Source organism: Puma concolor, chromosome C1, assembly GCF_028749965.1.
Source record: "Puma concolor isolate L17-30 chromosome C1, mPumCon1.1.hap2, whole genome shotgun sequence".
Lineage (NCBI taxonomy): Eukaryota > Metazoa > Chordata > Mammalia > Carnivora > Felidae > Puma > Puma concolor.
Window position 1 is genome coordinate 45,864,346 of NC_141674.1, and position 27,352 is coordinate 45,891,697.

The 27,352-nt window shown below is 47.8% G+C and overlaps 1 protein-coding gene and 1 long non-coding RNA gene across 4 annotated transcripts in view; both read right to left on the minus strand.

The window, feature by feature from the left end:
• The window catches only part of PLPP3 (phospholipid phosphatase 3), an 87,116-nt gene that overhangs the window by 14,780 nt on the left and 44,984 nt on the right, over positions 1–27,352 (minus strand). For 2 of the 3 annotated variants that reach the window (XM_086717080.1, XM_086717081.1), the window contains exons 3-5: positions 11,572–11,852; positions 11,079–11,136; positions 150–326 (exon numbers count right to left, since the gene is read on the minus strand). In XM_086717080.1, the coding sequence (XP_086573206.1) occupies positions 150–326; positions 11,079–11,136; positions 11,572–11,852 (516 nt within the window). The remainder of the gene's footprint in view (positions 1–149; positions 327–11,078; positions 11,137–11,571; positions 11,853–27,352) is intronic. The other variant, XM_086717082.1, reaches the window with a different exon arrangement.
• On the minus strand, positions 12,752–27,349 carry LOC147578044 (uncharacterized). The gene is made up of 2 exons (XR_015254731.1): positions 25,410–27,349; positions 12,752–25,155 (listed from the first exon to the last, which is right to left on the minus strand). It is a non-coding gene; the product is annotated as an uncharacterized LOC147578044 (long non-coding RNA).

Genomic DNA, 27,352 nt, shown 5'->3' on the forward strand with positions numbered 1-27,352 from the left:
CTGAAGGGGTCCTGGGGCGGGGTGACTCTTTATACACCAAGCAGAAAAAAGGATTGAGAGCTCCCTAGCTTTGGTCACTGAGCTGGAAACATTTAACAAGCAGGCGGTGTGGGGCTCTGCGTGTGTAGTAAGAATACGATGCTACTCACTATGCAGCAGGCCACCAGGGCTCCTTGAGCAAATCCTGCAAGCACATCGCTGGGATGGTGCTTGTGGTCGGACACACGCGACAGTCCTGTGTAAAAGGCCATCATGATCAGGGTGAACTGCAGGAGGGGCCGGAGCAGGCGGGCCCCTCGCCAAGTGAAGCGGGCCTGAAGGTAGAGCTGGACAGAGGAGAGAAAATGAACAGAAGCTCAGTGCATTAGAACACCACGAGGACACACACTACACTTCCATTAAATGGACCCATCTGGACCTCAGGTGGCATGTTTTACAAAAAGCATTCAGCTTGGATATGACCTCAAGCCAGTTATTTAAGCCTTGAGCCTCAGCTCCCATATGGAAGAAAGAAAGAAAGAAAGAAAGAAAGAAAGAAAGAAAGAAAGAAAGAAAGAAAGAAAGAAAGAAAGAAAGAAAGGAAGGAAGGAAGGAAGGAAGGAAGGAAGGAAGGAAGGAAGGAAGAAAGAAAGAAAGAAAGAAAGAAAGAGGGAGGGAGGGAGGGAGGGAAAGGAAGGAAGGAAGGAAGGAAGGAAGGAAGGAAGGAAGGAAGGAAGGAAGGAAGGAAGAAAGAAAGAAAGAAAGAAAGAAAGAAAGAAAGAAAGAAAGAAGAGAGAGAAAGAGAAAGAGAAGGGAAGGAAGGAAGGAAGGAAGGAAGGAAGGAAGGAAGGAAGGAAGGAAGGAAGAGAAAGAAAGAGAAAGAAAGAGAGAGGGAGAAAGAAAGAAAGAGGGAGAAAGAAAGAAAGAGGGAGAAAGAAAGAAAGAAAGAAAGAAAGAAAGAAAGAAAGAAAGAAAGAAAGAAAGAATTAAAATGGAGACAGCAAGGAATGCCTTAGAATACACAGCCTGGGGGCGCCTGGCTGGCTCAATTGGTTAAGTGTCTGACTTCAGTTCAGGTCATGATCTCACGGTTTGTGGGTTCCAGCCCCGCGTCGGGCTCGATGCTGGCGGTGCAGAGACTGCTTGGGATTTTCTCTCCCCCCCCCCCCTTTCTGCCCCTGCCCCACTTATGTGCACACATGCTCCTTCTCTCTCAAAATAAATAAATAAACTTAAAAAGAAAAAAAAAAAAAAAAAAAAAAAGAATCCACAGCCTGGACCAAACTGGACACTTCCTAAGTTTACTAGTTTCTTTTCATCATCTTCTTTTGAAGATTTGAAGTTTGATTGAAACTCACTAAAGAATACTAACCAGGGTAGGAAAGCTTTCTTTTCTGCAACCCGTGACAACTCATTTCATGCATTTGTGTGTATTCCTGGAGATATGGCTGTACAGTCCCTACATGACTCGCCTCTTAGGATCGTGTTGGAAATAAATGCAGGATCGATAGGAGAGGTTATCGAGATAGTCACAAGGGGATGCTTCTGCTTCAAAACAAAGCAACCCTACCAAAGACCAAGTGTCTAACTATGGACTTTTGAGCTCGAATATAAAGGAAACACATAAACCAACCAGACAATGCCAGGGAGCTTTCACACAGAGGTTGACAGACACTGGGCTGGGTGGAGTAGAAGAGTAACCTGAAGAAAAATGGAAGAAAGAAAAAAACCACCTCTGGCCGAGGCAAAGAAATGACGTCAACTGAGCATTGTCCCTTGGAGTTATCTGGCTGCGGTTTCCGTTCTAACCTCTGGGCACAACCTACTTCCCAGGTTCCTGTGGGAACTTGGGAAATGAAGGGGAAAAGGCAAGTGGACAAGGGGAACTTCCGAAGACAAATCAAAGGCAAGCGCAGGGGGAGACCAGGAGAAAGGGGAAGAGAGCGCAGGGGAGGAGCCGATGGCCCAAAGACGGACCTGGGACTGCAGGGATGGGACTCTGCCCTGCCGGAGACAAAGGGACACCTTCCTCCTGGTGGTCAGGAAGGAGCAAGCCACTGGCTGGTCCTGAGGAGAAAGAAGGGTGGAAGATTCCAGAGCCAGCCCTGACAGGGCAGGAAAGTTGGCCAGCACTGAATCCACAACTAACCGGAAAGACAATTTTAAAACCCAGGCCAAGAAAACAGCAGGCAACTCTATAATCATTATGAAATGCTATGAATGCGTTATTGGGCAATCTACGAATAACAAATGAGAAATAATAAAGAATGCACTGATGGGCACGGTTGAACAAGTGATAAAGATCAACAGTTTCTCGTATATAAAAAATAAACAGTTGAAAATCTACAAGAAGAGGTAATGGGGCGCCTGGGTGCCTTAGTCCATTAAGCGTCGGGACTCTTGATTTGGGCTCAGGTCATGATCTCACAGGTGGTGGGTTCGAGCCCTGCTCTGGGCTCTGTGCTGACAGTGTGGAGCCTGCTTCGGATTCTGTGTCTCCCTCTCTCTCTGCCCCTCCCCTGCTCACACTCATGCTCTCTCTCTCCAAATAAATAAAACATAAAAAAAAAAAAAAAAAAAAGGAAAATCTCACTGAGCCTTGAGTTTTCTCACAAAGAAAATAAGTGTAACAGCCACTATCTCTCAGGCTGTAGTACAGGTGGCTGCTACGGTAGAGGTGCCTGGCACCAAGTTCTGCTCAAGACACAGATTTTATTCTCTAACCACATTTCTTTTTTTTTTTTTTTTATTTAAAAAAAATTTTTTTTTAATTTTTTTTAACGTTTTTATTTATTTTTGAGACAGAGAGAGAGACAGAGCATGAACGGGGGAGGGGCAGAGAGAGAGGGAGACACAGAATCAGAAGCAGGCTCCAGGCTCTGAGCCGTCAGCCCAGAGCCCGATGTGGGGCTCGAACTCACGGACCGCGAGATCATGACCTGAGCCGAAGTCGGATGCTTAACCGACTGAGCCACCCAGGCACCCCTCTAACCACATTTCTTAACCCGGCCCTGAGATATTCTCATTTCCCTCAACTGAAAAGTCTGCAGATCCTCAGAAAATGCTTCTTTAGAATCCTCCAGGGCTTCTCCCTCCCTGTGCAAAGTTTAGGTCATGGGCCTTGGAAATGAGGGTGGGGCAGAGGAAGGGTGGGTTTCCCAACCGGACACGGCCCACATCTCCCCTTCTACTGACTCAGATACTGGAGCTCACGAAAAGAAAAAAATAAATACACCAGAGGAACTTGAAGAGAGAGGAAGAGACCAGTCATCAGGAGAGATTCAGGAAGGGAGTGCTTATGAATGAAAAAGGAGTAGGGGCCACAGGAAAAGAATCCCTTTGGGAAGCAGTCAGACGTGGACTGGCCGGCAGCACGCTGAAGCTTGCTCCTCTGCTCCCATCAGTAACCAACACATTTTACCCACGAATGGCTCAAGGCCTCAGGGCTGATCCTGGGGTCTGCAGCTGGGGCTGCAGGGGGAAAGCACAGCGGGGGCGGCACCGGGAATTTTGGGGTGAAGCAGCCCCAACTCCATTCCTGACTCTGTCACCTCCTAAGTGGGTGGGCCCCCAACTTCTCATCTGTGGAACAGGTACAACACTATCTCCCTCTCAGGGTTGCCGGGATCGAATGGGACACACAGGACCCTGCCTGGCGTGACATGGGAACTCAAGGCACTCTTCAGAAACCTGTGTCAACCCTTTACGTCGGTGAATGCCATTTACTCGCTGACGATGAGGGATTTTGCCAAAACAAGTAGATTACCAAAGCAAAAGGTTGCACAATAACCTTCCACCTTGTGGCTAATTCTGATTTGAGAAGCTGTTACAACAGGCTTGGAGGCTGACCGAAGGACCTGGTAAGTCCCTCCATGCCCCAGCAACCCTGCCGCTAAATGGATTAGCTTCTGCCGGTTCATAGCCCAGTTCTCCTGCTCTCGGAAACCTGAGCCTGGGAACAGTCCGTGGGGCAAGAGGCTGAGTTCACTGCCATTCCACGGGAGGAAGCCGCACTTCTGACCACAACACTCCCATGGCCCCTGTCCTAGACCAAACAGCAAGGAGACTTGCCCAGAATCAGAATTTCTGCAGGGGCTTCAGCAAAGTCCCAGGCACCCTGAACGAGTAATTAGCAAAGACATAAGCAGAGTTGGACAAAACCAGAAAGGCTGAATCACCTTGATCTCTCCTCGTGGTCAGCAGCCCTGAGGTCCTGACCGATCTGTCTTTACTTCCCCTTCTGTGTGAAGACCTCTGGGCTGGGAGAATCCACTTCTAACCATCAGTGTGACACTGCAGAAAAGTGTCTGATTTGCAATCAGAGCAAAACCAAACTTGAACCTTTTCTCTGCTCCAGGCCAGCTGGGGGACCCTGAACCAGTCACTCTGCTTCTCTGAAATTTCTGCTTTCTCTTACAGAGTAAGGGGATTTGTTCATTAAAAAAAAAAAACCTCCAACACATATCGTGTACATCTGTTCAAAATTGTGAAAGACAGAAACATCAATAAAAAATAAGTTCCTCCATGCAAAAAGAATATGTTCACATTAAAAATTAAATCTCGGGGCGCCCAGGTGGCTCAGTCAGTTGGGTGTCCGACTTCGGCTCAGGTCATGATCTCCCGGTTCGTGGGTTCGAGCCCTGCATCAGGCTCTGTGCTGACAGCTCAGAGCCTGGAGCCTGCTTCGGATTCTGTGTCTTCCGCTCTCTCTGCCTCTCTCCCGCTGATGCGCTCTCTCTCTCTCTCTCTCTCTCAAAAAGGAATTAAATGTAAAAAAAATTTTTTTTTTAATTAAATCTCATTCTTTGACTAAGATTTTTCTCCCCAATTGCTAAAATAACACTGCTGATCGTAGACAGGTAGCTTACAACAGAAAGGACTATGTCTGCTCGTGAACCCCCATCCCCAAAATGATGTATGTGGAAGTCCCTGGCACACCCAACTCACTCCCTAAATGGAGTTCTCTTCTTCCCGGTCCTAGCTCCCAAACTGGGGTCCTGTGGAATTCAACAAAAACTCTTTAGAGAGGTCTGGCTGAACTCAAGCTGGCTCCTCTGGTCTGAACCAGCCGAGTCACATGTGGGGTGAGTCACACTCCTTCTTGCGAAGTCATTTGTGTTTCATTACATGATTTGCATACTGGTGAAACAGGTCGGTACTGTCCTCTTACTTCATTTCCATTGCTCTTGGGACTGCTCTGCTCAGAGTGAAAAGGAGGCTTTTGTCCCTCCTTATGTCCCTGCATATGCTCTCTTCCTGGAAGTCGGTCCAGATCACTGACACCCACAGGGAGAAACTTTCTCCCTCCTCTCAGCTCCTCCACGGCTCACGCCTGGCTCTGGTGCCTGTGCCTGGTGATTCATCTACGTGGTGCAGAACGGGCATTTCTCTCTGGGAAGCTATTCAACTACTTTCAGGAGAAAAGAAGAATTTTTAGTCGACTTTTCTCCTCCTTGAGAAGGGAATCAGCTCTTGTTTTCTGTCACTATCAGGGGGAGAAACATACACTCCCCATTTGTCAAGCACGGTTTCAGACACAGTGCCGCGGCTTTAAACGGCCTCACCTGCAACTATCACAATCATCCTGTTGGGTAGATACCACCATTGTGCCCATTTTTCAGATGAAGAGATCAAGGCCAAAAGGCCCTGTCACTTGCTCAAGGTAACAAAGAGCCACGATTTACACTGAGTAAGATGTGTCTTTTTCTAAGACTGAGATCTAACCACAGAGCCTGGCTTCCTTTGAGGAAATTAGTGCTCTCCACACAAAGTAATGGTCTTTTATACTGGATTTGTCTTAGGAGAAAAGCAATTTGAGGGGACTACCCGCTTGTCGTGGACTTAAGGACAACCTACGGGGAACATCTGAACACTCCTGCTCCTTGAATTCACCAGTCACATACTTTTACAAGGCCCATGTCAAAGCACAAGTACACAGCTTTTGGAAGAGTCAGGGTATTAGAATCTCTGACCTGATCATAAGCTAAGGAGACCCTGTGAACTGAGTCAGTGAGCCTCAGAGTGGAGTTCACAGCCCTTCCCTTGGGGCTCCGTGCCTCAGTCCACCCCAATTGGGGACCTCATCCAACTGTTCTGAGACTCTACCTTTCAGGATTTCCACACCAAATATGAGGTCTCTTCGTGTCCTCAGGTGCTCAAACAAGGTCTGGCTCAGAAACTGCTGGCTGGCTGAATGGATGGACAGATTGATGGATGGGCAGATGGACAGAAGGGTGGTTGGATGGATGGATGGATGTAGATGGGGGTGGGGAAGAGTTTGGAAAACATTTGGTACAGTGGTTTATTCCCCTTACAAACAGCCATCTTGTCCCTACAAGGGGTTTCACCAGAAACTCCCAGGATCCGTGGGCATGTCTCGTGGGCATACCAGACCCCACCGCTCCAGGATTCTAAACACACTGAACAAAACCTCAATGACTAACAAGCACAGGCCAGGGAACATGGCGGTCAGAGGACGGCCGCTTCCCTGTTTCCTTGGTATCCGACAAACCCTTTGACACATCGACATTTCTCATGGGCACTGCAGTAAAGAGCCAGTGCATAAACAGTTCAGCAGAGAGGCAGCAGAGGCCTTCCTTACACCACATAGGTCCTTCACGATCTATCAATTCAGTGACGAGGAGAGGAACAAAATCTGCATGGAACGGAAAGAAGCATGGCCTGGGAATGTTGAAGACCTGAGATTGATTCATTCACTCACTCGTCAAATATTCATTGCAACTAAGTGTCAGACGCTGTCTGGGGCAGTGGGATACAAGAGTGAGTCAAGAGACAAAAACGTCTCCCTCATGAAGCTTACAATTTATCCGGCAGAGATAAACAAAGAAGCGAAGAATATATAGTATGTCAGATGGTGAGAAACTGGTCAGGGGAGGGGGGCAGGGATTAGGCTGCACAGGGGAGTCAGGGAGTATTGCAGAAAGGGGGCAGGAAAGGCTTCTCTGACCCTGAAAAAGGCAAGCGGCCAAGGTTCACGTTTGGGGAGGGGAGCGTAGCAACAAGGGAAAGGCCTCACCACCAACTTGCTGCCTGCTCTGGACTAGAGAAGGAGGAGCTGGGGTGGCTGGTCCCAAAGGTCCTCTCAGCTTTTACTGCGCCCTCCCGCCCCTGCTTCCTCCCCTACCAGCCACCCCAGCTAGACCGAAATGAAAACCTGCAGCCCCCAAACCATCGTCCCCCTTTTCACCTGCACACGGGTGGTCCTTCCAATCTGCCCATCTTTACCCTATGGGAACCCTTCCCCAGCTCTGCCCTCCTCCACTCTGGGCTGGCTTGGGGTGCCATGACCCCGAGCTTCCATAAGATCCCACATCCACCCCCCACCCCCACCCCATCACACAGTGTACCCAACCGCTGTCACTGTCTCCTTGCTCCCCTAGACTTAACTCCCCAAGGCTGTGACCACGACTTCCCCATGTCTATAATTCCACCCCCTAGCACGCTGTTTGGTGTATAACAGCCACCCACTGAATACGCGCTGAATGCCAAATGCCGAAACCGTGTTGAGTCCCTGGAGGGCAGGGCCCACGTCCGATGCACGTCAGGGGCCCCGGGAGGTAGCAGGGTGCTGGCACAACACAAGAAACACCAGGTTGTCTGGTTGCTACATGGTTTAGTGCCTGTGCTGGTATAGGCGTTTTATCCAGAAAGCCAAGTTATCCTCAGTCCCCGACCGTGGAGGGTACAGGGCCAGTCCAGATGTGGTTCCCTGGGGTTGGGGCCAGGACTCCGGGCTAGGAAAGCTTCACATGCACTTATACATGCTGTGGGTTTTTCTTATTAGAATCTGCATTAATCACTAACATGCCTTAACCTCATCTGTAAGCTTCTATGCCCAGAGATAATTTGGTGTTTGGGGCATGGTTTTTCCAAGCTAACCATTTTACAAATCAAAACCTAATACGGAGTGTCCTTCAAAGCCATGGGAGGCTCTAGAGGGCAGCTGCCGTCAACAGGCCTAGAGTGCTTCCTGTCCGCCCCTCTCTTTGAATGCCAGGGCCATGAGGGCATAAGTTTGCCCCCGAGGGCTTCCCATCTTCCCTTGCAGAGTTTAGGGTAGTTCAAACATCTTTCAAAGAGAGCCACAGAGATTGAGAAGTAAGTAGATGCCATCTAATTCCACTCTTTCATAGGACAGCTGGAGAACGTGGGACCTGAAGAAGTGAAGTGGCGAAAACCCGGCGAAATACACTATTGTCTCTACTTTACAGAGGAATACACCGAGGCTTCAAAGCTCAGTGAGCAATGCCTGGTTCCAGAGCTAGTAACCGCCAGGGCAGAATCTTCCAGGTCTGTCTGACCTTGAGGGCAAACGCCATCAATGCTGCCGACACCCAGCTGGTTCAAAGGTGATTTTCCCCCAAGGCCCCAAGGAAGCTGCCCTGGGGGGGGCGGGGGGGGAGGCCAGGGTCTCCTGTGGTCTCATTTGCCCAGCTCCAGTACTTTGGGAAGCTCCACATCCCTGGGGGATGGGTCTGAGGGCTGCTCTGGCCGACTACAGCATTTCCCACTGACCCTGACGGGCAGCCGTGGTGTTCTAACTTGCTTTAGAAACCTCTGCAAATTGAACATAGAGAGGGTTGAGACTTCGGTATGACATCACATAGAGGAAGAGCCCTGGGAATGAGCACTGTCCTCCTTGGAATTTAGCCTCAGAGGTTGCCTTAGGGCAAGATAACCTCGGAGCTAAAAATGGAGCTATGTGTTTCCATGTTGTGTATGTGGGTGTCCGCGAGTTGTGTCTGTTTGCAAGGGTCCTTCAACGTGTGATGTGCGCATGGTTGTGTGTGCACGTGTAGCAGGATGCGAGGGATGTGAAGGACTAAGGACGCTCTTCTCTTCCTCCCTCCCTCCTTCCCTTCCTTCTTTCCAGGAACATAAAGGCACTGCAATTTTTTTCCTCCCTCAGAGATGCAAATAAACACCCAGTCTGAACTACCCCTTATTCCTCACCCCTGCAGAGATCTCCAGCTGTAATCATCCTGGTGGTGGAGGGTGGGGGCGAGGGGGGCATCTCATCCATTAAGGCAGCTCTGAAGAAAGGCAGGTCGCCTTCAGGTGAAATTGAAATTAGGGTCGGGAGCTTATATTCTTTAACTTTATCCCGACGAGGTTGGTTTTGGGTTTGTAGTGCAGTATCACGAAAGGAAGAGGCAGCGATCCTGGTGGCATCGAGACCAGCCTTCAAATCTCTTTTCTGCCTCTTACAGGAGGTAGAACTTTTATTGTTTTTAATGCTTACTTATTTTGAGACAGAGACAGAGTGCGAGTGGGGGAGGGGCAGGGAGAGAGGGAGACGCGGAATCCGAAGCAGGCTCCGGGCTCTGAGCCGTCAGCACAGAGCCCAATGCGGGGCTCGAACTCACGAAACGTGAGATCATGGCCTGAGCCGAAGTCAGAAGCTTAACCGACTGGGCCACCCAGGCGCCCCTGGAGGTAGAACTTTTATTACTAAACTTCTTAGCGTCAGGTTGGTTGGTTTGTTTTCAGCTTAAAACGGGGTAATCAAAACGCATCTCATCGAGTAATTGAGAGAACCAGTGTGGGAGAGAGAGCTTGACCCAGTGCCCGGCACACAGAAGGCACCAGAAACGGGTCAGCACCTTTATCTTTTGGGCGGCCATAGAGCACACAGTGCACACAGTTGGTTTCAAAATTACCCAGTATTTTTCTCTTGGAAGAAAATGAAGGAACATGAGAAAAATGAACAGAGACCCACTCCTCCAAGCACCTTTGCAAAACACTGAAATGACATTTGTAAAATTGCTTCCAGACCTGAGTAGAATACAAAAAAAAAAAAAAAAAAAGAACGAAATAGGAAACGAATGATCTTCGCGACATTAGCTTTCTAAAAGCCAAGCGAAAGCAAAACAACAAATGAAGAATGGAGGGAGTGTGATTCGTGTATAAACAAAATCCATGTTTGAGGTTTTCATAGGTTGGGGCCCACCTTTCAGCTCCGCATCCCAGGTAACGGGAAGCCGGGAGGCCTCCAGGCTTGGAAAGGATTGTTTTGGGAGGAGGGGGGAAACAAAACAAAAAAAACCTTCTGCTAGGTTTTCCAAATCCTAATTATGTTTTTTAAATAAGTCAAAATCAAAACGTTCTTTTGCAAACAGCTTTTGCTCCCCTGAGCTATGTCTGACCTCTCAGCGCCTTCTCGCTCTGCATCAAAGGGGCCGAAAGCAGGAAGTGCCTTGGCACAGGGGCCTCATTCAAGGGGAGAGGAGAGGCAGGGGACCATTTTTTAACTCGCAAAGAGAAACAGACCAGCTGCTGTCTGTGCAGCAGCTGGGGAAGAACTGGGCACTCACCTGTCCCTTCCCAGCACCTCTAGGAAGTCGGGGCAGATTCAGATCATGGCCCCACCACTAGCTGAGGGACCCCCCAACATGCCGCTTAGCCTCCCTGGGTCTTAGTTTCTGGCTCCAAGCAGTGGGGATACACATTTCATACTTCGCCATGCTGTCATGAGGTGACATGTGCTCATGGAGCAGAAGTATTCTGAAAAACTTGAAATCATTCTATGTAGTCAGATATTGATGATTTTTAAAGCCTTTCCATCAGCGGGGTATGGAAGAAGCCTGGCATGGTGAACACTAGGAATTTGATGACAGGGTTTGCATTTGAGCAACAGTTCTAGTGCCTGTCAATTCTGACAGTTGACTTGAATTCTCGGAGCCTTATTTAGTAATCCTTTCCCACAACGGAGACAGTAGTACCAGGGTACCTGGAAGGGTCAACTGAGTAAACAGATGGTCAGAAGACAGTACTCATTACCATAAAATATTACACAAGTGTCTTTATCACTTTATAACTTCAAAAAGGGCACACAAGCCTTATCAAGCAGCCATGATCAATATTATTTTTATTTGACAAATGGGAAAAGCCTAGAAAGGAAAACAACTTCTAACGCTGTGGCAGAGCTCAAAACGGAACTTAACTTTTCTAGCTAACTTCTTTTTCAAGGATTTCACAATGGGGTCTATCCCTAACCATTCTGAGGGCTCTCTGCACAGAAGAGATTTAAGCTGGGGCTCAACAGTACACTCCATTGGAATCAGAAGGAAGGTACTTACCACCAAATACAGCATAGTGTACATGGAGAAGGAGGCGTGGCCAGAGAAGAAGGACTTCCTGCAAGAGCAAGAGAGGGCCATGAGAGGGCCATATGCACATCCCTGACACATGTCTGCCTGTCCGTCTTCTCTCCCTAGACCATGACCTTGAGACCAGCACTGTCTTGTTTGGTTTTGCCACCTTGGCAGTCCGTGGGACATGTTTTCTAGAACCTAGCAGGCACCCATGAATGAATAAGCAAAAGAATGAATGAATGAATGAATGAATGAATGAGTGGACTTACCAGTATTCTACCATAATTGCTTATTTACCTATGCATCTAAATCAACTGACCCCGAGTTCCTTAAGGATGGGGACTATGCCTCATTCACCCACTGAAACCAAAGCCCAGCACTGAGCCTGGCACCTCATGTCGCAGGCGCCTTCGCAAGTGCTCCCTGAGCTGCCCGTGTCAAAGCAGGCACGCTGTGGCCACGGCAGGTGGTGACTCACCTGGCCTCTTGGACTTTGCTGTCGTCCCCTCTGCATTTGTAGTTTTGGATGTAGCCCTCGGAGCAGTTGATCTGGCTGAAATCGGGGTTGCAGACGTTCAAGAAGTGAGGACGCAGGCGCCCAATGGAGACTTTGGCAATGTCGGTGAAGGACTGGCTGATGGCACAGCCGAAGAGGAAGCAGCCCACCTGCTTGTAGAGGGCTGCCACATAGGGATTCTGAATCGCTGGCCGGGACTTCTCCTTCAGGTAGTAGATACGGTAGAACTCCCCAGTGATGATCTGAAAGGAAGCCAACGGGGGGAATTAGGTGGTCTCAAGACCCGTCATCAAAGTGGACGCTGTAAAGGTTATTTCATGGCTCGAGAGAACGTTCAGTACGTAATCGCAGGCTATAATCTAGAAAAATCCCAGTTTTCTATTTAAGAAATATACAGACAGAAATACGCAGGAGAGGAAAGAGCAAAGTGCTAATAACATGGTCATTTTCTCCTTTTTAAAAAAAGTCCCACCAGAAATATACAACTAAATATATTTATATATAAACACATATGATATGTAAAAATATAAATATTATGGATATGTAAAAAATATAAATATTATATATAATATAAATTATATACGTATTTTTTTAAACAAAGAAAGAGACAAGGACCCAGATACGAAAAAAAAAAAAAAATAGATGAAGAATCAAGGACATGGTCAAGGGTGGCCAGGATGTCAGAGGATCTGAGCAAATGTCAGGATTCTGAGCTTTTGAGTAAGGGATCCCAGCCTTGTGTCAACACTGAGCCGTGGTGGGGGCTTCTATAGGAGGGTGGATGCCTAAGACCATGTCCTGGGTGTGAGTCCCAGCTCTGCCACCTGCCCAGTGTCCTTCAGCAATGACTTAACCTCTCCGAGCTTCAGTCTCCTTCTCCTTGAGAGGAGGCTGCAGGCCTTTGCAGAGTTGTTGGCTTCAATCTGGTAACGCGGATGGGAAACGACCTGGGTTGTAGAAAGGGATTCTTTCATTTTCCTTTGTAGAGGAATGCTGTGATGAAAAGAATACTGCTCTACAAACCAAGGAGCTTTTTTTTTTTTTTTTAAATAGAATCCAGTTAACTATTAAGCATTGTCTTTAGTTGGCATGTTTCTTTAGCTGTCTTTATTTATTTACTTTTTTATATTTATTTTTGAGAGAGAGAGAGAGAAAATGAAGGAAAGGCTGAGAGAGAGGGAGAAAGAGAGAATCCACTGACAGCACAGAGCCCAACACAGGGCTGGATCCTATGAACCCTGAGACCATGACCTGAGCCGAAATCAAGAGTCTGACTTAACAGACTGAGCCACCCAGGCGCCCCCAAACCAAGGAACTTTTAACACAATGCCCTTCAGTGTTTGCAAATTTCCAAGTCTCAGCACATTGTCTCCCATCTCCTCAATCCTAAAGGGCAGCCAATGAGTCTGGATGTTCATACCCTTTCTCCATCCCACCTTGTTTACTCCTAATACTTAGGGGAGGTTTGTCACTCCGGGAAAAATTATTGATTACCTACTGCATACTAGGTATTGCTTTCATACACTTCATTTCATGAACTGCCTACAATAATCATGAGTTAGGTACGGCGGGAGCTCAAAATCAAGTCACACTGCCTGGTTTTATATTAGGAGTGGGGGGCCAGCCTGCTCTCCGTAAGGCAAATGCCCTTGATGCCTACACAGCAGAGGACCAATCCCACTTTGGTGATGCCCCACCACACAGCCTGCTGCTCTTGTCTTAACTCCATAGCACAGCCCCGGCCACTTCCTGATTGCAACCACAGTCCAGGGAGAGTGATGTTCAACTCATCACACACCACAAAGCTCCTTTCACAATTCCTCCCAGGGCAGGGTGACGAGCCATACTTGCTGCTTCAGGGAACAGACAGCGTGTTCACAACCGCAAGGGAAGCAATAGACTGACATATCCGGGCACTCCTTTTCAACGTCTCCCATTATTTTTTTTTTTTTTACCGCTGGGGAAGGGGTCAACGCAGGGGATCTGATCCAAGTTCTCAAGGGCTCCTACGTCTAGCAGGAGGATGGCCAGGTGGCAGGGAGATGCCAGCCGGGCCCAGGGGCCAGCCGGTGTGGCAGCGAGAACAGCCACCAGCACTGCTAACGTTTACACAACGATTCTGTGTTTATAAATACCTGATTACTTCTAAGTGCTACACCTTGGTTCCCACATCACACTGTGATTCTACAATAAAGAGAGACGGTCAAAGGCCAGTCCAATGCAAAGTCCTGGCTTAGGCAATCCCTGAGGGGCAGGACGAGTACCTGCTCTGGCAGAGGTGCTCAGACTACTGATTGAATGAATGGACGGATGGAAACAGGACCACAGTTTTCGCAGTTGTTTTATTGCAAAATTGGAAATATCCTCTAAATATTACCAAAAGCCCTTTGAGAACATGTTGCAGAGATTAAAATCTGAGAAGCACAGCAAGTCAGAAATGAAAGGGTCCCCTATACACGGAAGAAACCGAGGTCCAAATTAACTCGCAACTGAAGATTGGACCCAGGTGTTCTAGCTCCCCGCCCAGCGTTCTTTCCTACGATTCCTGGTCTAACTCCCCTTTGAACCTGTTTATACTTTTACTCTGTGTAACCTTACAGGCTAACAAGTTCCAGATGTTCACTACCACCGTCATGCTCTTTCTTCTTCTTTATTTATAAATGATGCTCACATGACTTTGGATGCAGGGAGAAGAAAACTACAGTAGGAGTCGGTAGCCAGCGTTCTCTACTCACTGAGCGAGTCTCTACTCACTGAGTGAACCTGAGATAAGCCAGTTTCTCCATTGAGGAGACTAGACTCCGTAATTTATCACTTCCTCATTGCAATGACATTTTCTTGTTTTTGAAAGGGGGGAAGGGGTGCAAGTGAGCGACGGGCAGAGAGAGAGGGAGTAAGAGAGAGAGAAGCGGGGCTCACCTGAAGCAGGGCACGAGCTTACCAGAAGCGGGGCTTGAACTCACCTGAGGTGGGACTCGAACTCACAAACCGTGAGATCATGACCCGAACCAAAATCAGATGCTTAACGACTGAGACACCCAGGCGCCCATACAATGACATTTATTTTCAACTCTCCCATACTACCTTCACCACGACCCTCCTAACCAAGCAAAGGTAATCAGCAGTAGCAGAGGTAAGGTACTCCCTCCGAGATGATGCCACGGGCACGGAGCAGAACCAAGGCCCCGTGCACAATCCCCGCCCTTGGACGGCTCCTGAGTTCCTTGAACCATACCGCGGCCACAAATGAAGAAACTCTAAGCTGGCCTGGTTTGAGCCCGATTTCCTATTTGATGCTGAAAAAGAACACGTAGCTTTTCACTGCAAATCAGCATCTCTTACACAAATCCACGGATTAATCTCAGGGGATTCACTGCTGTGCTTGAGTCACTTTAGGGAGAAAGGGTTTGGTTACAACTCAAGGACTCATTTCAGTGCTAACATCCCTTCATTTGAAAACTTTGGGTTCGGTGCCACAGTGTCTCACACAGTTAAAATGCTTCCTCCTCTCACTGGAGGAGAAAGAGGTAAAGAAGGCATTTCGTGGCACCTCAGATTCCTCAAAACGATGCTAATAACGGCAGCAATCTTTTACATTTCTTTCGTACTTTTTGGTTTCATTTGATCTGCGGCTCTGTGAAGTTATACCCATTCTACAGCTGGGAATGGTAAAGCACTGAGGGAGAGTCACTAACCTGAAGGTTCTGAAGCTTCTAAGTGACAGAGCTAAAAGGAGAGCCCAGATATTTAAGTTCAAAGACTCACAACACACTGTATTGAGAGAATTTTTTATTACAGATCTTCCTCAACCTATGATGGCATTACGTCCCGATAAACGCATCCGAAGTGGAAAATATCGTAAGTCAGAAATGCATTGAACACGCCTAACCTACTGAACATCATAGCTTCGCCTGGCCTACCTTAAATGTGCTCAGAACACTTTCGTTGGCTTACATTTGGGCACAATCACTACCAAAGAGTCTATTTTACAATAAAGTGTAGAACGGCTCACGTAATTTATTAAATATTGCACTGACAGTGAAAACCAGAACGGTTGCACGGGCACAGAATGATGTGAAGAGTACAGGCTGTTTACCCTCGTGCTGGCAAGGCCGACTGGGAGCCGTGGCTCACTGCTGGTGCCCAGCACCGTGGATCACTAGCCCAGGAAAAAAAAAAAAATCAAAATTCAAAATCAAAGTGTGGTTTCTACTGAATGGGTATTGCTTGTGCACCCCCGTAAAGTCGAAAAATCGTAAGTCAAACCCTCTTAAGTTGGGGATCAGCCGTATTTCTATTGTTACTAAAAACGATCTCCACGGCCCAACAGCAACTGCGTATTTTCAAGGACAGGGCCAGGCTGAAGCCATTTAGCAGACACATGACTCCAGGACCACATGGCTTCTGGGGCAGCCCTGACAGATCTTACAGTTAATGAGCAACAAATTATGTATTTTCTCTATCCCCTTGTACAGAAGGGTCGGGGAGTCGACAACACAGCCATAAATCATCATTATGAACCAGCCGGACTTGGCTTCTTGTAATCCTAACTCTTAAAAGGCCATTTAATGAAATTCGGGCTGTGAAAGGCGGCCCGAATACCTCACCTCTGCCGAAGAGGCGAAGGCTTAAATTGTTCTCCGACACGTTACACACCTAACGCCCGAGTTCCAGATTTACTGCTTTCGGACTTTATTCATTACTCACAATGTTTTTATTCCCGGGTAATAAAATAAGCTCTTCCCTCCCCCTACAAAGGCTCTGTCCCCACCCCCAGACTCCAGCCCCTGGAGCCCTCATTTCTGCTTCAGTCAGCAAGGCTGTGATATGTAAATTTCACTACTGAGAAAAATGCCTTCAATGTTGATCCCTTTCTGAAACAGCAAGCAACAGATTCCGGGGGTAATGGCAAGCTGCCAGGCAGCAGAGGAGAATTCTCCCCTACCTTTCTTTTAAAGCACTTGGCACAGAATCTGGAAACTAATAAAGCGGGGAAGCATCGCAATTAAAGCTACAAGGAGACAGAAAACGACCAGCGCTTGCCCCCCGACCACGGTGACGGTTTGTCCCCAACTCCAAGCCAGCTCCTCTCCGCCTCTTCTTTCTGGTGTAAAAGACCTCAACTGTCCACATATTCACCAATATCGGAAGTGTTCCAGAGAGGAAATCTGGAGAGCATTGACTTTTTGAAAAAGAGAGAGCACAGGGTGGTCAAAGCAGCACTGACTTTGGAGCCAGAAAAACCTCAGCCTGAATTGCACATCTTAGGTTAGGCAAGTAACTTCGCCTCTCTGGGCTTAGGGCTCCTCCTCTATGAAAATAACGTCAATAACATCTACCTGGTAGGATTGCCAAGGGACGCAAGAAGGTGGTATGTCAAAAGCCTAGAGCTCTCTTATAATTTTTTTCTCTTCCCCTTAGGGAAGAGGAAACAAAACATTAACAAATACTTGTAGAAAAATCTTTTTTTTTTTTAAGTTTATTTATTTATTTTGAGAGAGACAGAGACAGCATGAGTGGGGGAGGGACAGAGAGAGAGAAGCAGAGGCTCTGTGATGCCAGGGCAGAGCCTGACACGGGGCTCGAACTCACGAAACCGTGAGATCATGACCTGAGATGAAGTTGGACGCTCAACCGACGGAGCCACCCAGGCGACCTGAAAATATCTTCTCTAAGATACTTTCAAAAGCTCCTTGGAAAAGCACATTCCAAAGTGAAGAGTTTGGAAGTACTACCCCTCCAGAGTAGAACCAGAAAACATGTGTATGGATATGTTGGCTTTGACCACTTTATCCATAGGATGTCTTTTTCAGGGGGACAAAGCAGAAGTCTCAACCCAGGGCAGCAAGGGAAAGCCTAGTGCATTGTTCGTGTCATCTGTCACATGCCACTCTGTAAGTTATCCCAAGAAAAGTCAGACTTTTGCACAGCATCCCAACAAACACCTCTTTTAGAGACTGAGAACTCATCTTCTTCCCCTGCCGAGTTTGAAGGACAAACTTCCTTATTTTTTGACCTGCTTGGATAATAATATTCGCCTAGCACTTTATAGCTTACAAAGCATTTTCACAACTACTGCATTATCTGCTTCTCCCAACATCCTATTACTGAATTATTATTAACACCTTATAAGTGAGTATGGGGAAGGCCGGGGAGGCCAGGGAATCACCCTTAGAAATCAGGCAATGGCAGAACTGTCACTGCAGCCTGGACTCCTCATTCTAGCTCCTGGGTCCTGTCCGATGGCGTCAAGCTGGCTTTCTCTTAGATGTCCCAGCAGGCGGCAGGGTCTGTGTTTCCAGTGAGACAGGTGCTCCTAGAACACCTGGGAAGGTCAGATAATCTTGTCAAACGCTTGCCCACCTCAGTCCCTGCTAGCCACAGAGGGCCAACCTGTTCTTTCACATCTCAGTTATGCAGACTAGTGAACTTCTTTCCATCCAGAAGAATAGATTCATTCAACAAACACTGGATGATGGACAATAAAGAAGGGAGAATCATTTTTTTCAGTCCCCAGCGAAAGGAAAAAGGTAATGTTATTTGGATCCCGCTTCGCGGGACGGAGACAGAAGTGTGGCTGGATTTTCTCTGAAGCTGGATGCTTCATCCAGGACAACAAAATGCAGTATCTTTAATGACTAGAAATAAATGATGAGAAATTTAATCTTCACTGCTTCTCCTGCTTGGGTGGAAGAGTAGTGCCTTGCAGACTGGGAAAAGCACTGAGGACATAGTTCTGTCCAAGGCCACCAGTGGAGTTTCTGGACTCCGTGGATAAGCCAACACTCCAATATCTAGAATACAGACAGCAAAGAGGCCAGAGAGAGGCCACAGAAGCTAGCTATGGCGGAAATCAGCAGTGGCTGCCCTAAACCCAGAAGCTTTAGGAAGAAGGCAGTCTGAAGTGCAAAGCATCGTAGGGGCGCCTGGGTGGCTCAGTCGGTTAAGCATCCAACTTCAGCTCAGGTTATGATCTCACAGTTGATGAGTTCGAGCCCCATGTCGGGCTCTGTGCTGACAGCTCAGAGCTTGGAGCCTGCTTCGGATTCTGTGTCTCCCTCTCTCTCTGCCCCTCCCCTGCTCACGCCGTCTCTGTCTCTCAAAAGTAAATAAATGTAAAAAAAAACAAAAACAAAAACTTGAAGTGTGAAGCATCGTCATTTTCCCAAAAGTCAGGGACTCAAAGCCACGGGTGTCCTAGATGGCTAGCTCTGCCTGTCCGCGTAAGGGTCTCCTGAATGTTTTTTCTGTAGCACTGCCTGCTGCCCATCTCATGCTCTTTTTTGACACTGAATCCCCTGAACTTCCTGAATATCGCACCACCATGCTTTTCTTCCTATTTCTCAAATGCGTTTCTCCTTCCAGAGGCTCCCCTTCAGGGTTCTCCCAGATAAACGTGGGTCTTCCTGGGGTTGAAGCCTTGCCTTTCCGCCCTGATCTCTGCTGCTTCAACAGTTCCAGTTATTACCTCTGTGAAGACGTCCATCAAAAGGGCACTTCCCTCTCTCTCTTCCCCCCCCTCACCCCAGCTCTACTTTCAGCTTACCCCTTACCCCAGGGGTTAGCCTTCTTCCAATCTTCTGCCAAATCTCCCAACCAGTTATCAAACCAATGGTATCAGTACGTCAACCTAACCCAGTCTGTCACACCCATTCCCACTTTTTCCCCAAACCTCACTCCTCTTCCCCTTATTCCTGCTCAAGTTACCATCATATAACTGCAAAGACATGACCCTGTAGGCTGTCGCATGGTCTTCCAATTCCATTCATCTTACTTCTACAAGGGGTCTCGTATCCGTCTCTCTCTCTCTCTCTCTCTCTCTCTCTCTCTCTCTTCCCCTTGCATCAGCCCCATCGTGGTTCAGGCCTCCTCCTCACCTTGGCTGCAAAATTGACGAAGCTAGCTTGAAAGGCTTTCATCACAATCTCCAGCCGATTAACTGGGGTAAAAACTCCTTGACATTCAAGGAATTTCACAATCTCGCTGTGATCCTTTTCTACCTTATCTCCATCTACTCCCCGATACTCTTATTTCTCCAGCCAAACAGCGTTGCTCTGCGTTTCCTGAAAACACTCCATTGTTCCAGCCTCTCGTTCTCCAAGCAAGCCCTTCTGCCTAGAAGGTCAGGATCTCTGATGGAAGTCCCACCCACCCTTCAAGGCGGAGCTCCATCAATCAACGAGTGCATCGGGGGAGAGTTCTGGCTCTCTTCACTTAATGGGTCCTGGACAACAGAGCGCTGTAGCCCTCAGTTTCCTCATGTGTGAAAAAGGAACGATGCCAATACCAAGAGCTCAAGGGCTGTGGTGATGATTAAGTGGGACCAGTGCCCAATGAATGATGAGGGGGACAATGATGATCCCAGTCTTGACCCATGAAAGTAACCTTCAGTGATCTTCTTCTGAATTTTCACAGCAGCACTTGATTTATACCTCACACCATCTACAGCCTTTGGCCTGTTTTACCCTTGAAGCTCTCAGTTCCGGGGGGCACCACCAGCACCACCGGGGGCACTCTGGCCCCCGTCCTGTTCTCTGACCAACTCCTCAGTCTCCCCGCGGGGAACAATATTGTCAGTCTTGTAGTTGCCCTGCTTCCCCTTTAGACCCTAAACCCCTAGGGTAGCATCTGGGTCCTAGGGCGAGGTGTCTACCACAAAGCTTGCTTGTTCTAAGGGGGCAGGGGGGGCTCACCCAACATCCACCCTCCCAGCAGGTTATCACCTTCTACAAAAGCCACTTTGCCCAAAACACTATCGCACACCGTCCACGGGAGGATCTTAGGCGGCCGTCTGCCTAGCGGTCTCAACGTTTTGCCTTCCGCCATACGCTGAGCTCCCCAAGCCCAGAAACGAAAAGGTTTTACAGCTCACTGAAATAAAGAGCACTCGGCATAGCTCCTGGCAGAGCAGGCCTTGAATAAATGTCAGTTCAGGCACTGGGCTCTGAAGCCACAGAGACCTGGGTTCTCATTTCTGCTCCCTCATTCACTAAACAGAGTAACCTTAAACTAGCCACTTCTCCCTTGGGAGCCACCGTGCCCTCCTTCATTTGTAAAACAGGGTAAATAACACCTACCTCTGGGCACCTAGGTGGCTCAACCGATTAAGCGCCCGACTTTGGCTCAGGTTGACAGTCTCACAGTTTGCGAGTTCGAGCCCCACGTAGGGCTCTCTCCTGTCAGCGCAGAGCCCGCTTTAGATCCTCTGTCCCCACCTCTCTCTGCTCCTACCCCGGGCATGCTCTCTCTCTCAAAAATAAATAAACGTAAAAAAATAAAAATAAAAATAATAATACCTACCTCATCTAACTAAAGAAGAGGATTTAAGATAAGGCATTAGTTTCCCGTCCATCAGATAGCTTGTAAATGTTACCTGATTCTCTGCCCCAATCCCGAACAGAAAATGATTCACAGAATGGACTTCTCGGCCTCCAGAGCATTATCATTTAAAATGGACAAATGAGGGGCGCCTGGGTGGCTCAGTCGGTTGAGCATCCAACTTTGACTCAGGTCATTATCTCGCGGTTTCCAACTTTGAGCCCCACGTCGGGCTCTGTGCTGACAGCTTGGAGCCTTGCAGCCTGCTTCAGATTCTGTGCCTCCCTCTCTCTCTGCCCCAACCCATTCGCATCCTGTCTGTGTCTCTCTCAAAAATTAATAAACATCAAAAAAATTTTTTTTAAATGGACAAATGAAAAGCCACTTGCACACTGGAGACATTTTCCAAGTGGTCATTAACCCCCTCAGAGCTACATGTGCCTGAGGAAAAACTGGTGCCAGAGCATGGACTGTGTGTGTGTGTGTGTGTGTGTGTGTGTGTGTGTGTGTGGAAGGGGACAAACTAAATCCTAATCCCGATGCCTGTGTTTGTTAAATTGCAAATGGATGCCCCCTGCCACCATCCCCTCAGGGATAAGAAGGTCTCAGAAGAACTCTGTGCCATTTGATCAGAGACCGACACAGTGGAAGGATTCATGCGGCCACTCTCTGTGGGTGGTCCTGGTAATTGCACAGGCCTAGTGGATTGTAAACTGGGGGACCGGGTCTCCTACCGGGGCACCGCTGGGCCAGCCCGACTTCACTTTTTGCAGAGTTGAAAACTCGACTAACCCTTAATGAGGCAATCTTGGGGAACCTTGTTTTCTTGGCAGTGTGCTCTCAGATAAAGGGGTTGGAGGGGTGGGGAGGAAGTAATGAAGTCCAGATGTGGGCACACTGAAGCCCGATCCTGAATAAACAAGTCTTGGAGGTATTAAGCTCTTCTTCTTGTCTCTGCAGCAAGACATCTGCCGTGTGCTACACAGCCCGTTCCCGCGTGCGTCGGGGACCGTATTTAAGATTTCAGGGAAGCACATGGAATACTTTGCCCGGCTGCCTAGGTCCTCTGACATCTCCTGGCCTAATGCTTTTGATTTGCTGCCCAAAACGTATGGCTTGTGATTTTTACAAACGCGTATTGAGCACCACAGTCTGTGCCTTGCACTAGAGACTAGCAATTTAAAATCAGATCAGGCCGCTCCCTGTCTCTGCTGCAGCTAACGGGGTCACCGAGAAAAAGATAGGACAGTTGCACACAGTAACGGCAAAGACAGAGGCCAGCCCAGGGATCTCTGGGACCTTTGGAAGGTGGGGAAGGAAGCAGCCAAGGAATGTTTCCTGGAGAGGGAGATGTCTGCCTGGGGTTTATTTAATACATACCATGGGCAAGAAGAAAAGGCTGGTCTCAGCCTTCCAGGGACCTATCATCTAGCTGGGGAGACAATACCCAGACACAAATCACATTACCAGGCAGAAATACTGTAGGTGCTGTTTGCCTGCTTGAGATGCAGCAGGTTCACCATCGGGTCCCCAGCACCTGCTACTTCGGGGGTGCTAGACAAGTGAATGTGGAAGGCAGGCAGGCAGGCTTTATAAGGCAGCAATGGTGCCTTATATTATTATTATTATTATTATTATTATTATTATTATTATCATCATTATTATTATTTTAAAAGCCTTACCTGTGAATCAGAGGACCCCTGGTCTGGCCCTGCCACTAAGTAGTTATGGGAAAGTCACTTAATATCCTTGATCCCCAGTGGCCTTAACTGTAACAGTCAACCTCCCAGAATCACCACCAGGTGCAAATAAGAGAATGTGCACATAATGGGCACTCTGTTAACTGCATGACACTACAGCAATGACAAGGAGGATTCTCGCCAATGACACACGTAATGTCACTTGATTGGACCTCCAGAAAAGCCTAGGGGGTTGGGGAGCTACTGTCACCATCTTACAGGAAAGGAAGGTATAGTTCTTTTCCAAAGGGGTCTGACGACCAATAATCAGCACAAAAGTTAGGACATAAACCTAAACCAGATGATGCCAAAGTCTGAGCTCTTTCTCTAGTTAGGAGTATTATTACAGAAGTCCCATTCAATGGGATCTGAGAGGAAAAGTCAAATTTATATGGCCAGAGGGAGAAGGGGATTCACCCGTGACTCATTCACACATCAAGTCCTAGATGCTAAGAATCTATATAAACCACTTTCAGGGCCTGACCAAAGCAAGCCCTGAGCCCACGCTGATTTAAAAAGAATACTGAGCATTTTTCCATATTAAAATCTTCGCCCCTGATACTCTTCATAGTGCGGTACAAGGCAAATTGAGAGGAGGCTAGGTAGGGGGTGATACTTCACTGTTTTTGCTCCTAATCTCTCTGCTGCTAGAGTCATTAAACCTTTACAAGGCAGAGATAGGAACCGCTGCTTTGCGGATTTGGAAGGAATTCCCATTATGCTATAATTCCAGAATCTGAGATACATCTGAAAAAGAAGTCAAAGCGACTAGATTTTTCCATATCTCCTGCCATCAAAAGGTGTCTGCTTTCTCTATAACTTCTGATGATTTGCACCTCCCGGTCACATTTGAAACGGCACCGCCACCCCACTCCTTTGCTGTGGGGACACTCAGACTGGAGCAGGGGCGTGCAAGTCAGCCAAGGATTCTCTTGTTGTTTTAAACAAACCTGAGGTCGGCAGGAGAAGGCCCGGGCAGCAAATATCAAGATGATTAGATTTCCAGACCGGGTTCCCCACCCCCACCCTCCCTGACTGTCACTCACGCCCTCTGATCAGAAGCAGATCCTGGACGGAGGCAGCCAGGCTCTGTGACCAGTCATGATGGGGAAGTGGGAAACGTGTTGTTGTTGTTTAATTTAAGCTGTATATAGCTTTTCCAGAATCGGGTGCACTAAAGTGAATTACTCATTTCTCCTCTGAGGTCTTGCCTCTGCTTATTTCCATGAGTACTCTAGTACTTAATGGCAGGGAAGTGGGTAAGCAGACCTCGTTATGAGCCCACATCTCACACATGCCCCCAGCTGGATCCAGAGGTAAAGGTCCTTTTGCAAAGAGCACGGGAGGAAGAGTCAAGAGATCTGGGTTTTAGTGAATTAACTACAAGGAAAGAGCGGGAGCGGCAGGATGGGTCCCAAGGCTGGCGTTCCTTTCCTGATTCTATTTTTATTAGACATGAGGTCTTTGCAAAGTCACTCCACCACTTTTTGACTGTTTAGTCACTTATAATGAAAACAGTTAACGTTTATCAAGGATGCCCCAGGCACCAAGCACGGAGTTACCTTACATGCATCATCTCATTTAATTCTGAAAACCTTAATAAGGAGATGTATTATCTCCATTCAACAGATGGGCCTACTGAGGCTCAGTTAATTCACTTGTTGCATACACACTGCACAGCGGGAGTTCAGAGAGGCACCGGAGCACATGCCTTTAACTCCAGACTATATGGAGGCAGGTTACCTAGCTGTCAGGGTTTCCGCACGGGTGAAATGCTTGAACACAGTTTGTAGGTTTCTATGGCACACAGTGGCACCTGACGAAGGACACTAATTATTATCTGTTTTGCCTGTTTTGTTTTGGGTTTCGGCGGGGGGAGGAGCACGGAGAACTAGAGGAAAGCACTATCCAAACCTATTTTGCTGACACCGTATGGGATGTGGAAGCAATGCCGTCGCTCATCCTATAACCAAGGTCACAGCGCACAACTGACCGTTTCAAGGAAACCTGGGAGGTCAGGGAGGCTTTTAATTAAAACACCAACATGACATGAGGAGAAGAGCAAGCCAAACTAAACTCCTAAAAGCAGATTTTTTTTTTCAGAAATGCTAGCATTTCAAGAGGAAGGGGCTGGTCTTGGCCGACAGCAGGGAAAGAGCTGCTGACCAGGAGTTTTGCTTGAGGAAGGAAGAACAGACGAGAAGCACAGCCCTCAGAAAAGCCACTTTGGCACCCCATGTCCATCTGCTACAAAGTCCGTTCCCACGAATGATGGCATCTGATCCTTATAGCAAGGCCCATGAGTGAATCTGAACACAGGTAAGGAAAACGAGGGCTGGACAGAGTCAGAATTTACCTGATTCACGTAGCTGGGGTGCCACGGCCTCTGAAGAGTGCCTCGCTCCCGTGCTGGGTCTGGGAGCAGTCCCACTAGGCAAGCCGAAGCCAAGAACAATTGCATGTAGAAAGAGCAAAGGGCATGGGGCGCCTGGGTGGCGCAGTCGGTTAAGCGTCCGACTTCAGCCAGGTCACGATCTCACGGTCCGCGAGTTCGAGCCCCGCGTCGGGCTCTGGGCTGATGGCTCAGAGCCTGGAGCCTGTTTCCGATTCTGTGTCTCCCTCTCTCTCTCTGCCCCTCCCCCGTTCATGCTCTGTCTCTCTCTGTCCCCAAAATAAATAAATGTTGAAAAAAAAAAATTAAAAAAAAAAAAAAAAAAAGAAAGAGCAAAGGGCATGTGACACTTTGTCCCTGTGCTAGTCTTATCTTAACCACTCCTGGGTTATAGTCAGCTTCCTAAAAGCACTCAATTAACTGATCCTCCCGAGTGTCAAAAACACCTGTTCAAACCCTAGTAGACGATACTGCACAATTATGTGCCTTCTACGACAAACTTCTCTTCCAGGAAAAGCCATTCTTCCTACAGAACTCAACCCCACACTGTCCATTTGGAACAAACAGTAAAATTAGATTTTATATCTCTCAGTTTCTGAACACAAAGATCCTCAGTGCACCTTTAAGAAACTACGAGCATTGCCCAATGGACTGTTTTTATTTTAAAGGTTGGAAAGAATTCTACCAGCCCCCCTCCCCCCCCTCCCCAATTTCAAACTGTTGATTGTGTGCCTGGTTTACGATGTTATTAAAAAACAAAGAGGGGTCTCAAAGTTTACAACCAACCCCCAGAGTGGGGAAGTCAAAAGAAAAACTTCATGAAATGCGGCTCAGGACCATCAGCAGCTTCCATCTGATCCAGAGTAGGTATGAGTAGACAAATGCCGATCCCTTAAGCAATTAATTTGAATAGAACAGCCACTCTGCATTTGAAATCACGCCTGCAAAATGGAAGCAGGGCTTTGAAATAAGCCAGGGACAGGCTTGAGCCCCAATTTTTACTTGCTGTAGACTTTGAACCTATCACTTAACCCCTTCGAGCTTCTGATTTTCCATTCGTATAATGGGAATACTAGCACTCAATTCACATGTAGTGTGTTTAACTCTAGCTTCCTTCCTTCTCGGCTTCTCATATAGGCCAAAGATAAGCTTCCAGGCTCTGGCTAATATAAACATGACTCAAGGATCTGAGAGGGAGAATTTATGATCTTGGTGGACATGATGCCTATCCCTTATGTCTACATGGCTGGGGTTCAAGGGCAAAGAACAGAAAATACTGGAGATGTGGAACGGACATCTGTGAAAATGTATGACTCACAAATTAGGAGAGTGGATGATCATCAATTACTCTCCCAAACACCCCAAATGGGCACATCTGAAAACAAAAGGTGGTGACCTCCCAAGTAAAGCCCAAGTAGGCCATGCCCCAATTTCCACGAGGCTAACATTGCTCCAAAGTAATTCTGGACTCTGTCAAAGACCGTGGCACATGTGTGCATTCCCAATGAGGCCTTCATCCTTTAAGGGATGAGCTGTATGTAAGTCTAGACTTTACACTTGCACCTGAGTAACCCGCTCAGCAATTCAGGAGTTTGCAAAGTATTTCAATGCTCATGCTCTCTTTTCCTCCTCAATACAACACTACGCAGCAAGGGGGTCATCCCTGGTTTTAAGCACGTACAGCTTGTCCGCGGGGTGCCAGGTCTAGAACTTCGGTCTCTTGATGCCAAGCCCCAATTTTATTTTCGCTCTGCCACCACAGCCCCTGGATGAGAGAAGTAAACAATATGCCAGAGAACACCAGTGGCATGACTGTTACAGAGGCACAGCCATAGTGTGAAGACAGCAGAACATGCCTGTGATACCCCTCCTCGGGGGCTCACCTTCATGGCTCAGAGGTCAGACTCTGAGGTAAGGGACCAATGGGTTCAAATTCCAACTCGACCGCTCCAAGTGAGCGTGGGCAAATTATTTTCACTCTGCAGACCTCAGTCTCCTAATTGTAGAAGAAAAACAAGGACGGTATCTGGACTTCACTGGATGGCTGTGAGGATAATGCACGCAAAGTAGAGTAGAGGGGTGCTTAGCATACTTTTAGAAGACGTTCAGTATATATGTGTGTATACAGATGATACTTTTAGTATATGCTTTTGGTAACAGCATTAACCGCATGAAATACACACTATTATTAACCGAGTGAAATTCTGCTTGCGCGGCCAACCTCCGTTGGCTCAGATATCCTGAAACACGACACAGGGGAAGTCGGACAGGTGGAGCACGGCAGCCCGGGCGC